The sequence below is a fragment of the Oreochromis niloticus genome, linkage group LG20 (assembly GCF_001858045.2).
Source record: "Oreochromis niloticus isolate F11D_XX linkage group LG20, O_niloticus_UMD_NMBU, whole genome shotgun sequence".
Taxonomy (NCBI): domain Eukaryota; kingdom Metazoa; phylum Chordata; class Actinopteri; order Cichliformes; family Cichlidae; genus Oreochromis; species Oreochromis niloticus.
Window position 1 is genome coordinate 1,731,123 of NC_031984.2, and position 13,004 is coordinate 1,744,126.

At 40.4% G+C, this 13,004-nt stretch overlaps 1 protein-coding gene across 1 annotated transcript; it reads right to left on the reverse strand.

The window, feature by feature from the left end:
- Positions 1–893: 893 nt before the first annotated feature.
- Positions 894–12,804, reverse strand: LOC102075862 (uncharacterized). Its single transcript, XM_025901431.1, has 9 exons — positions 12,719–12,804; positions 9,906–10,009; positions 3,333–3,671; positions 3,065–3,142; positions 2,811–2,885; positions 2,394–2,492; positions 1,944–1,981; positions 1,721–1,864; positions 894–1,323 (listed from the first exon to the last, which is right to left on the reverse strand). The coding sequence occupies exons 1-9, from the start codon at positions 12,802–12,804 to the stop codon at positions 1,153–1,155; spliced, it is 1,134 nt and encodes a 377-aa protein (XP_025757216.1). The 3' UTR covers positions 894–1,152.
- Between the last annotated feature and the right edge of the window lie 200 nt (positions 12,805–13,004).

Here is a 13,004-nt window from a genome sequence, read left to right on the forward strand (position 1 = left end):
GTCTTGTGGCAACTGACGAACTGAAACAAATGAGTGTGCTGTGTGTGCAACAGCATGACAAACATTACCTGTCCTTTTACCAGCTAGCTAACTGGGTAAGGCTGTCAGGGGTCTGTAGCTCTGTCCACCGTTTAGTTTTAAAGTAAGTTACAGGGCTTTCCCTGCCTTTCTGTAGGGCTTATATTTCACTAAAAACTATCTGATATGCATATCCACATAATTATGGATTATTATAGTTGTGATATTTAAACCTGCCGTCTGATCTAGAGCAGTGGAAACGTGTTCACGCTTCTCCATCTGCCAATCCGACGGATGAGTCTGGATTCAGTGGCTCCACACTGGGTGAGCTGTGTATTAATATCTCATTACCAGTTTCTTTCTTTCTTTTGTTTGTGTATAATTCTTTAAAAACGTAGGTCAAGCAGTTATTAGTTAAGGATTATTAGCTTAGGTGGAGAAACCTTACCACCTCTGATCTTAATTTAAATGACTGTAACACTAACCTAAAGACAAATTACATCAAATTGTAACATAAAAGAAAAAAGAATCTTAGATTTTACAGTCTTAGGTGGAGGAGTTTAAGTATCTCATGTCTTGTTCATGAGTAAGGGGAGATTGACAGATGGATCGGTGCTGTGGCTGCAGTAAAGAGAGAGCTGAGTGTAAAAGCAAAGATCTCAGTTTACAGGTTGGTCTATGTCCCCACCCTCACCTCAGAAAACAAGATCATGGATACAGCGGGGAAATGAGTTTCCTCCAAAGGGTGGCTGGCCTCTCCCTTAGAGATGGGGCGAGGAGTTTGGCCATCCAAGACGGGCTCCACATTGAAAGGAGGATAAGGATGCCTTCGGGCGCCTCCTGGGTGAGGTGTTCTGGGCATGTCCCACCGGGAGAAGGCCCCGGGGCAGACCCAGGACACGTTGGAGAGATTATATCTCTCAGCTGGCCTGGGAACAACTTGGTGTTCCCCTAGATAAGGTGGAGGAGGCGGCTGGGGAGAGGGAGGTCTGGGCTTCTCTGGGTCTGGGCCCCTGTGACAAGGCTCCAGATAAGAAAATGGATGGAAGGATGAATCTTCAGATTTTGATGGAAGCGCTGCTTCATTTTGAACACTGTGAGAAATAAACTGTGCCACCAGCACAGGAGCTAAAGCTAGGTTATAGTAGAGTACAATGGATCACCTCCGGAGTGGTTTGCATTAACCCGAGGCTCGGAGTAGATAACTTCACTGGTGTTACTGCAGGACGTGCTGTTGGCAGAGTCACTGCTCTTCTTGGAAAAATTCACCACAGAGTAGGTGAGTTTGCTCGAGTCATCTTCAGTCTGAAAAAAATAAAAAATAAAATTGTTTATTACAGGTAACGTTTTAAATTGATCTTAGACCATTTTCACATGTAGTCCAACACTTTGTGTTCACTGTAGTGTGGAAACCAGAAATCAGAAATATCAGAATATCAGCTCCTCCTGTGCTGTGTTGTTAGAGGTCACAGGATCGGACCTTTGCTCCAAGACCTGGATACAGTCCTTGGTGCTCTCCAGCATCCAGCATCCTCCCATTGGGTTATTGATCTGAAATAACGATCTGGATTCTTCAAACTTAGTTTCTGCTTGTCAACGTGACACTGATGATATCGTGTGTCTTCATAATTTTTCACAAGAAATGTGAAACTTTTCTCAAATACAACTGTTTGTTCCGTGAATACAGAAAGTGTTTTCTTACTCTGTGCTGAGAAGTGGCTGCAGTGACCAAGCTGTGGTCATCATTGCTTTCAACTCCAGACGGTTTGGTGTATTTGGCATAAGAGTAAGGAGGAGATCTGCTGTGTCTGCCCTCTGCTCGGATATTCTCATACACTGTGTTGGTCTACAGGAGAAGAAGAGGAAACTAATATCAGCTGTTTTCACAAACATCAGTGCTGTTTCTAAAAGTCCTTCAGCCTCACCTCTGTGACAGCATCACGTTCAGTTCCCACAGGATGATCTGAAAAACACATCAGTACAGTGTTTATACTGGATTTATGTACTCAGTCTGTCACAGGGTTAACACAGAGACAGAAAACCATCATGTCCACATTCATGCTCACATGAATGATCAGAGACTGTAATTCAACCGAATATTCAAACTCTGTGATAAAAATCCATCCATCAGTTTGTCCAATTTAGGGTTGGGGCCTAGAGTGTGTCCCTGCTACCACAGGGTGGAGGCGTGGTGCACCTTGTACAGGTCGCCAGCCTGTTGCAGGGATAACTTGCAAACTCTGCACAAGAAGGCCAGATGGAGGATTCGAACCCAGCTTACAACATGCAGAGAGATACCTGACAAAATGTTCACTTTTCTGTGAAAACAGGAAGTTTGATGAGTGTGTCTGTCTGTGTGCTTCCTGCTGTCTCACCCTTTGGTTTAGATGATCTGTACTTGCAGAATATCAGCACCGACACTGATAACAGGATGATGATGACAGCCAGAGTCAGACCCACAAACAGCACCACATCTGCAGCAGATTGACAAGAACAACAAGTTTATTTTAGACAAACACCTCCTGGTGAGTTTGAGTACCAGCCCATCATGTGGGCTGTAAAGGTAGCTCAGTACACATGTACAGTATAGTTGTATGGTAAGTTTCTTCCATGCTCAGTTAAAATGGAGAATTGGGTCAGACTGTCATACTTTATGAGCATAAAACCATGTCTACATGGCATACTCACTCCTAGTGGCAGATAACAGCAAAACCATACAAATGATACAAATTCACTTAAAGTATGGACTTCTATAAAATCTTCTATCTCTCAAACCCAGTATATGGATGTACCTGTAGATGCTGTCCTCTCAGACTGCTCAGTGGCTCCATTGAAAGTTGATGGAGGTGTGGAGGCTGATGGGAGGACTGGTTAAAAAAAAATCACATAATGTCTTTAAGTTGGAGATATTGTGGCATGATTTACTTTCTGTACACACTACAGTGGTATTTTTCAACTAAAGCATATAAATTTGTACTTAAACACAGGAAACATCAGAAAGCTTTAAGTGAGACGTCCGTCTCTCAAACCCAGTGGATGGATGTACCTGTAGATGCTGTCCTCTCAGACTGCTCAGTGGTTCCAGTGAAAGTTAATGGAGGTGTGGGGGCTGATGGGAGGACTGCTGAAAAAGTTCAGTCATGTGTTTTTTTTTCAGGTGTTTGAGGTGAACAACAGAAAACAACCCATAACAACAATATGACACATGAGCATCATGAAAAGAGAAAAGGAAACCAAATGTTAGCAGCTGTCAGAGACAAATACACATTTCCTTTAATTCTCCAGAAACATGAATGAATTGTATAGAAACTCACCTGCTGTGACAGTAATCTCAAACTCTCTGTATGGATCAGTACTAAAGGATCTGTCCACGTAACATCTGTACCGTCCTGAGTCAGACTCCCTCAGCTGTTTAATGGTCACATACAGAATACCACTTGTACCAGATTCTTCTTCATATTCAGCACTGTATCTGTCTCTCTGAGCTCTGCTACCCTGAGTCTCAATTAAAATGTCATCTCTTTTACATTCTTCCCTGCAGAAGTACTTCCTCCTTCCAGAGTCTGCAAAGTAACATCCGACTGTGAGAGAGCTTCCAGTTTCTTTATTGAAGTGTTTCAGCTGAGCAGGATCATCGTTTCCATCCAGCAGTGCTGTTAAAGAGACAAACAATCAATAGTTACTATCTGTGCTGAAGATGATGCAGTCTGATCACAATAACTCCAGTTTGATCCCCAGTTACACTGGGAGCTGCCCAGTTCAACCAGTAAGTGACTGGAACAGACAAAGGCCTCCATCCTAAACCAGTATGTGAGTGTGAGTACTGCTGGAGGTCTGATTATCAAGAGCTGAGGAAATGAGAGCTGCCGTGTGGTCAGCTAGAATATTAGCTACCACAGCAGACTGTGCCTCAACATCACGAATAGTTAGTTCATAAAACAGCAATTTATTTGTGTTGCTGCAAAAACTCACTGACATCATGCTTTTATATGATATAGTGTTTGAGCTTGGTAAGAAAATTCTGCTGTTTCTATAACAGGAGGAGCACTTTTGTAAATGGACTCGTTCTTATGCAGCACTTTTTTACTTTGAGCACTCAAAGTGCTTTTATACAACGTTTCTCATTCACACCAGCTCTTTTTTCTATGATGCTTTCTATCTAACATTCACACACGTTCATACTCTGATGGATACATCGGAAAGCATCTTGTGGTTAGTGCCTTGCCAAAAGGTATGTGACATGCAGACTGACATGATTGCACCACCAACCTTCTGATTAGTAGATGATCTGCTCCTGAGCCACAGCCACCCCATCATGAACCATAGAGGAGTTAACATCAAGCATGGTTTCATTCACATTTCAAACATAATTTTCTTTAGCTGAATCTTTCATGTGCTTCAGTTTTGTTTTAATTACATTTATTTTACAACAAAGTCGGTGAATTAAATCGAATTTTTATAAAAGCAAAAATGTAACCACCAACTGAATAATTCTTTTTACCATGAAGTCATAAAAAATTACTGGTGATCAAAAGTGAAAAAAGGAAGCATTGTGTGGCTCTGGAGGCTTATCTCACAGCCACCTCTGCCTCCCATTTTACTTATAAATACTCAAAGAACCTCCAGTGAGCCCTCAGTCTGAGAATGAAGTGCTCTAATGACCAAGCTCTGCAGCAGACCACAAGGTAAGGTAGCAGAGGAGGACACAGAATTAGCAACTGCAACCAAAAACCTCCTGTGAGAGATACAGGAGGATAACAGTCAAGAGCTGACCCAGAAATGCCCATGCATGCTCTACGTCTCTCAGTCAGTATTCTATGATCAGCTGTGCCTGAGACAGCACACAGATCCAAAAGTACAAGGACTAAATAGTAACTTATATCTCCATTTGTTAAAATATCATTTGAGACTCTAAGGAGACTCTAAGGAGAGCTGTTTCAGTGGAGTGCATCGGGTGAATTCAGGAATTAAATTTATTTAAAATGTTGTGAGTAAAACTTCTGTAAGCTGGTTGGTCACCACTTTTCTATATTTTTAAAAAATAAAAGCCTGTTTAAAATATGTAGGGACACAGTCAGAGATCAAGGAATTATCAAAGACCAATGGTCCAATGGTGTGAGAGACCTGTTTGAGCAGCGAGGTTGGTAAAAAGTCAGGTGGGCAAAAGGATGGTTTCATTTTATCAAACCAAAACACTGAGAGCTTTTTAAGAGTTTGGTGCAAAGCTCTCTGAGGAGGAAGGGTAATATTTATTCTGATATTATGGATCTTATTAACAAAGCAAGAAAGAACGTTTTCACAGTCGTCGTTTGAGTGAATAGTTAGAGCAGGTGGTTCATAGTTAACAATGCTTCTGATTGTATAAAAAAAAACAAAAAACTTTTTAATTCTTCTGGCTGTTTTGGATTAAATTTGAAAAATATGTAGCCCTCACATTTTTGACCATATATTAAAATAGTGTGAGAGATGACACATATGAACCTGAAGCTTGGTGGATTTCCACAAACATTCAACTTATGACACTGAGGTTTGAAACTGAATATTTTCATTTCTCCAGGTCAGGATTTAGTATAGGGGGATTTTTGGTTTTAAAAGAGACGCTGTCTAAAACATAGAAGTAATGATTATTAGAAGAATACATCCTGATATTTACATTGTTATTCAGAAAAAATGCATCGCCAGCCTTGAAAGCAGCTAAAAATGTATCTCTATCAGGTTAATTCTTAACCACATGAATACCCTTTAAAGGATAAGACACATGCAGTTTCCAGTTACTTATCACTGGACCTGTGCAAATTATTAGTGAAGACGGTTTTACGAAACACAAAATATCAGTTTTTTTAAAATCATCAGTTGTCTGTGAAAACTGAAATTTGTATTGCAGACCTCCAGAATTTAAGAATTCCACAATTTTAACAGAAACTCACCTTCTGCAACATCACTTCAAACTCTCTGTATGAAGATGTTGATGAAGATTTGCTCAAACCACATCTGTATCGAGGCCACAGGCCTGGGAGCTTGAGGGTCCTGCACAGTATCTTAACTGTTCCTAGGACTGCGCTCTTCTGGACAGAGATCTATGAGGCGCCGTAAGGGACATTATTACTGAAACGCTCTCACACACACAACTGAAATGCACTCATGCACTCCAATGAAACCAGAGGCATTTCCGCTGAACAGGAAGTTGTTTCCTGACAAGTAAACTGATGGAAAAAGTGGTATATTTCAAAACACTACAAAGATGTCTACTCAGCAACCTGCTAGTACAGCGGTCCCCAACCTTTTTTGCGCCACGTACCATTTATGGCCGACAATAATTGTTGTCTTGGATAAATACAGTAAAATAAAACCAGTACCGCTACCAAAAAAAGATTTATTCATAACACACGGGAAAAGACCCAGGGAAACCGAGTTAACAATATAAACGATATAAAAATAAAAAAACCATAAATACCCTGAAAACCATAAATTTCAAACTCAAGCCTCAACTCTTGCGACCCGGTACCAAACGACTCACAGACCGGTACTGGTCCAGGACCTGGGGGTTGGGGACGGCTGTGCTTGTAGCCTAAGTGAAGCAGCCGCATTACTTAACAATATTTTAGCTTCCTTGAATCAAGGAATGGATTCAAGGTGCAACAGGGAATTCGGCAAGTATGTCCTGTTTCCCCTAAGCTTTTTATATTGGCAACTCAGTTGTTAACACTATTAATCAAAAAATTCTAACGACATACAAGGAATATCAATTTTTAATAAAGACTTCAAAATAAGTCAATTCACAGATGATACATCTATTTTTTGAAAGATAAATACCTGGTAGAGAAAACTAAATTTTCTCTAAAGCTTCTCGTTTATCTCTCAGTATCAAAAAATGTGAACTTCTCCCGATTCATACAAGCTCTGACTCCTCAATAGCTTTGGTTACAGTTGAATCTAAAGTTAAATATATAGGGCTGATAATATCTAAAAAACACTAATATTTCTAACTGTATCATGGAGATGAAGAAATCACTTAGCCACCGGTTAACCAGAGACCTCGCTATTTTTGGCAGAAACATCCTATCTAAAGCTGAAGGCATCTCCAAATTGATTTATCCTTGTCACTCTCTATATATCTCCTCTAAAAACATTAATAAGGCTAACACAGTTATTTTCAAATTTTTGTGGAGGAATAAAACCTATTACATTGAAACATCTCAGCTTGTGAAGGAATACAATAAAGGTGGTATCAAAACTCCAGAATTAGAATTTATGGTTAAAATCTGAGATAATGAGATTTACCCACAACTTCTCCCCATAATTCAACCTTATGGAATCATAGGGTAATAACACTTAATCAAAAATCAGTTTTCAAGAGTGACTGGTTTAAACAAAAAGATTATATTCTTAACAGATTTGCTGGATGATAACGGTGTCATTCTAAGTTACACAGACTTTTCAGAAAAATATTGTCTAAACTGTTCTCAAAGAGAATATAACAAATTTTATGAACTGGTCCCACTGCCTCTGCTTCATTTGATTAAAAATGTTATGATATACAATAATTTCTCATCAGTGCTCCCAAATGTATTGCTAGGGCAATGTCAGCTGTTTGATAAAAATGCAATAATAAATTTATTAGTAGTTTCTTCAAAGACAAAATATTTCATAGTTACAACAGAATGGTTACATTACTCTAATTTAGTTATTTCATATACTGGATAAAGCATACTAAAAATTCATGAAATAGCCTATTCTACCTAAAGTTAAAGAAACACACTTAAAGTAATAAACAAAATTAATCCTGTGGCAGAATTTCTAAAAAAGAGATTTGTCTTTGAGGTGGATCAGTGTTCTTTGAAACCCTAGAACATCTTTTTTTCCCTATGCCCTATCACACAATGCATTTGGTGCAACTTAAAAAATTGGATTTCCCTAAATATTAATGATGTGCCACTATTTGAATTACATCATAAATTTTTTATATGGATCATCTAGCATTGGGTGTCTCAGACATTATTAACATCATCATACTTTTGAGTAAATATCATCTCCATTGTGCTAAATGGAGGAACACTAAGCCTTCTCTCCCTGGTCTTATTAATGATTTTAAGATATTTATTTCTTTGCTAAAAAAGACAAAAAGCACATATGCCAAAAAAATTAAGCAGGATAATGCCCGTCTGCTATTCTAAATTTTGACTTATGCTGAGGCTTATATATTGTTAAGTAATGCAGCTGCTTCACTTAGGCTACTAGCAGGTTGCTGAGTAGACATCTGTGTAGTGGTTTGTTTGAAATCTACCACTTTTTCCTTCAGTTTCCTTGTCAAGAAACAACTTCCTGTTCAACTGAAACAACTTCCTGTTTAACTGAAATGCCTTGGTTTTTCAGTAGTGTATGTGAGAGCGTTTCAGTAATAATGTCCCTTACGGCACCTCATAGAGATCTCTGATGTTGTTCCTGGGATCTGCTGGAGCCACTCACCTAGTTTGGGAGTCACTGCACCGAGTGCTCCAATTACCACTGGGACCATTCTTACCTTCACCCTTCACATCTTAGTCAGAACTGAGGGGATCGAACTACCAGAAGGCAACATTGCAGACATAGAAGACATCTACAAGTACCTGGGGATCCCACAGGCAAATGGGAACCACGAAGAGGCCGCTAGAAAAGCTGCAACCCCCTCAAGCAAGTCCTGAGGAGTCAGCTGAACGGTAAGAAAAAGATCCTACGCCCTGCCTGTGATCAGGTACCATGCTGGGATAATAAAAAGGACAAAGGAGGAGATAGAAGCCACTGGCATCAAGACCAGGAAGCTCCTGACCATGCATGGAGGCTTTCACACCAAGTCCAGCACCCTGAGGCTGTACACTAAGAGTATGGAAGGTGGTCACGAGGTGGTGAGTGTCAGCACCACAGTCACAATCTATATATTGTCTCCTCCTTCACCCAGCAGAAGGGTACAAAAAACTATTACCAATACTCCTCCATAAACCAGGCTGACATCTTTGGTGTTCAGTCTAACCTATAAATATGTTGGTGATATGGATCAGCTGGCATGGTTCTGGGTCTTTGACTCAGTTGTGTGCTGTTGGACTTTTAAGTTCTGTTTATTTTAAAATATTCTCTGATTCTTAGTTTGCATTTTCTAGAGGTGTTCATGTTGTGTATTTACTTGATGTTTGCTGTGTTTTCCTTCTCAATCTTTCCTCTGAGCTTAGTTTAGTTACATGTCTGTTTCCATATTTAGTTCTTTCACTTCCCTTATCACCTCTGTAAGTGTCCTAAGTTTGCATCTCTTGTTGCATTGTACTGTTTTCCCTGTTTCTCTGTTTCTAGTTAGATTCTTGTCATTTTCATTCTTGGACTTTGTTTTGGATTCATGTCGGGCCTTTCATCAGTCAAATTAATAGCTCATTTTTTTTGTGTGTTCTGTATTTTAGATCCTCATTTCTCACACTCCGCATCATCACATGAACTGCACTCTGACTTTGCTCTGTAGTGAACGCTGATGTTGCACTGTGTGTGGGTCAGTGAACATGTGGAGACTCTGAATGTAGCCCTCATCTCCTTATACCAGATCGGTGAATTTATGCCCTCCTGATGTTTGTACCTGTGTCTAAATGTAGCTGTGTGTTTAAGCTGTGTGTTAAATGTCCCTGTGGTATTTCTTATGTTAGTCTTCCTTTGTGATTGTCTTCTGTCTTATTTTGTTTGCCTTATCAGATACTTCCTATATTGAGATTTGCAGTTCTGCAGTTTCCAGATTTTTGAAAAAAAAAAAGAGTATGTGGGACTTAATATTTCATTAAGTCAATAAATAATTCATATACAAAATAAATCTGCTCAAAAGTCAGAAATACTGAAAATTTTATTCAAAACTCCCCAAAAAAGTTGAAACTCACCTTCAGCAACAACAATTCCAAATTGTGTGAACTGGTATGAAGATCGATATCGTCCCAGACCACAGGCGTAAAGTCCAGAGTCAGACTTGATGAGACTTCTGATGCTTACAGACAAAATATATTTATATTTATATTTATATTCAGTGCTGTATCTGCCATGATGACCACTGTCGAGCTCTGTTTCAATTAAAATATTTCCTTTTTCACATTTTTCTTTGCAGAAGATCTTCCACATCTTAGAAGAAGGAAAGTAGCACTCAATTGTGATGCTTTGTCCAGCGATTCCATAAAAAAGCATCTGTGCACTGGTGACTTCTGTGTGTCCATCCTGCAGAGCTGTTGGAAACATGAACCATTAATAGTGATTATTTGTACTTCCTGTAAGAAGCTGCATTTTAACATTTACACACAGACACAGAGTCACACTGAGACTTTAGTGTCATTCCTTTCCAATAAATCACTTTTTATTTTACTCATAATCAAATATAATTTTTTTTTGTTCTTATGCAGGTCATTCTCAGTGATGAGTTATTATTTTGTCATGCATGCTGTGGATTCTCAGGACAGATTTCCAGTGCTGTAGTGCAGCAGCTCCACCGTCCCACTAAGAGGAGGAGGTGGGCCTGCTCCTGTTTCTGTGGCAAAAACAGTATCAAAAATCTGGTCAGTGGCATCTGATTAGATTAGTCGCAGCACACAAATTACTAACTGAATTAGCCTGTCTATGGGAATTTTCATTGCATGTTAGCATTAAGCTAGTGGGATTAATGCTAACAATTTTTTACTCTTTTGTCTTGGTTACATGGCTAACCATGTATGGCTTTGTATCTTATTAATAAAAATATGAAGTGAATTCTGAATATAACTGGAAGCCGTTCAGGGAAAGCAGGAATAGAGGTGATCTGTGTATGCTGAGCAGCTGCTGCAGCCTCGACTAACTGCAGACGAGCTGTGGAGAGATGTGAGTAAGTGAGTTTCAAAAATCAAGGCAGGAGAAAATAAAGTGTGTATGAAAAATTCCAAATGAAAGAGATTTGATTTTCCAAACATTCTTAATTAAAGAATGTTTGGAAACTGTGTCACCTATTGTAGCCAACCTTTACATGGAGGAAGTGGAAAGAAAGGTTCTTGGCTCTTTTAAAGAGAGAGTACCCAGCCACTGGTACAGATATGTAGACGACACCTGGGTCAAAATCAAGACACAAGAAGTGGAATCCTTCACTGCGCACATTAACGCCATGGATAAAAACATCAAGTTCACCAGGGAAGACACTAAGGACAACTGTTTGCCTTTCCTGGACTGCGCTGTGCACATTGAAGAGAATGGCAACCTCAACATTGAAGTTTACCGGAAGCCCACACACACGGACCAGTACCTCCTCTTTGACTCCCATCACCCTCTGGAACACAAACTTGGAGTAATTAGGACCCTACACCACCGGGCAGAACATGTTCCCTCTAAGCCTGAAGGGAAAAAGAAGGAACACACACATGTAAAGGAAGCACTGAAAACATGTGGTTATCCTAACTGGGCGTTCATAAAGTCAGCAAAGAGGCAGAGAAAAGAAGATCAGACACCAGCGAGGGAGGATAAGAAAGACAGACGCAACAACGTTGTCATCCCCTATGTAGCCGGTGTATCAGAGAAACTCAGGAGAGTTTTCTCCAAGCACGACATCCCAGTGTACTTCAGACCCAGCAACACACTCAGACACAAACTGGTTCACCCGAAAGACAAAACTCCAAAACACAGACTGAACAACGTGGTGTATGCTGTACAGTGCAGTGAGGAATGCCCAGACCTCTACATTGGAGAGACCAAACAGCCACTTCACAAGCGCATGGCACAACATAGAAGAGCCACCTCCACAGGACAAGACTCAGCAGTCCATCTGCATCTAAAGGTCAAAGGTCACTCTTTCGAGGATGCCAATGTTCACATTTTGGACAGAGAGGACAGATGGTTTGAAAGAGGAGTGAAAGAGGCCATCTATGTCCACTGTGAGCGACCATCTTTGAACAGAGGCGGTGGTTTACGACACCAACTGTCTGCCATCTATAATCCAGTTTTGAGATCCCTCCCCAGACGCCTTAACGCCCACTCACATCCTGGGCCATCTGACCTCAGGAAATCACATGATAGGGTGGGGCCAGGTTTCACAATGAGCTCACCCGAAACCCTGGCTGATTAGGTCCCACACCCGCTTTCACACCTTGGCGCATGTGATTAGAGGATCACCAGGGGGTCCTTTGTCCCTCCTTGGGGGGATACTCCCACTGGGTTTAAATCTGGGACTCTCGGCCATTTGACCTTAGAACTGAAGAAGCTTCTCGGATGAGAGGTGAAACGTCTTCAAGCAACTCAAAGAAGTCCAGACGCTTTTCTTTGCAAACTCCTTTGACTACGATGACCTGGATGACTGAGAACCTTCACAGACATATTCTTAATTAAAAGAAACAAAACTGGATGAGCCTTGAGATGTGATGTTCAAATTTCAAATATTGGTCAATAATCTGAAGATTTTAGCAGATAAATTAATATAATAGTTGATATAGTTGATATAATAATTGATATCATTCACTGATGCAGGAGAGGCTGTCTCTTTTCATCATTCTGTAAGTACAATGAAAACCATTTGAGAGCTGTGTCAGAGATACCAGCCCAATTCCATAATTTGTCAAAAAGAAACTTATGATCAAAGGGGTCAAAGGTCGCAGATTTGTCATGCCTGCTTGGCATTCAACACACTTTGTTGAAGGGTGCTCTGGAATGCCTGGAAATATATCAGAGCAGATCCCTGATGTAATCCCACCTCCGACCTGTCACTCCTATCGTACACCTCACCACCGTCTCTCTGCCCTCATACTTGTCCAGCACCAGCCTCACATACTTCCTCATGCAGTACCACAGCTCCTCTCTCAGCAGCCAATCATCTGCTTCCTCTCCACAAAGACTCAGTGAAGCTCCTTCTGACCTTCTCTAAACTTCTCCATCAACACTCTCAAAGCAAACATCACATCTGTGGAGCTCTTTCTCAGCATGAAGCCACACAGCTGCTCACTGATCATCACCTCTCTGCTTAATCCAGCTTCATGATC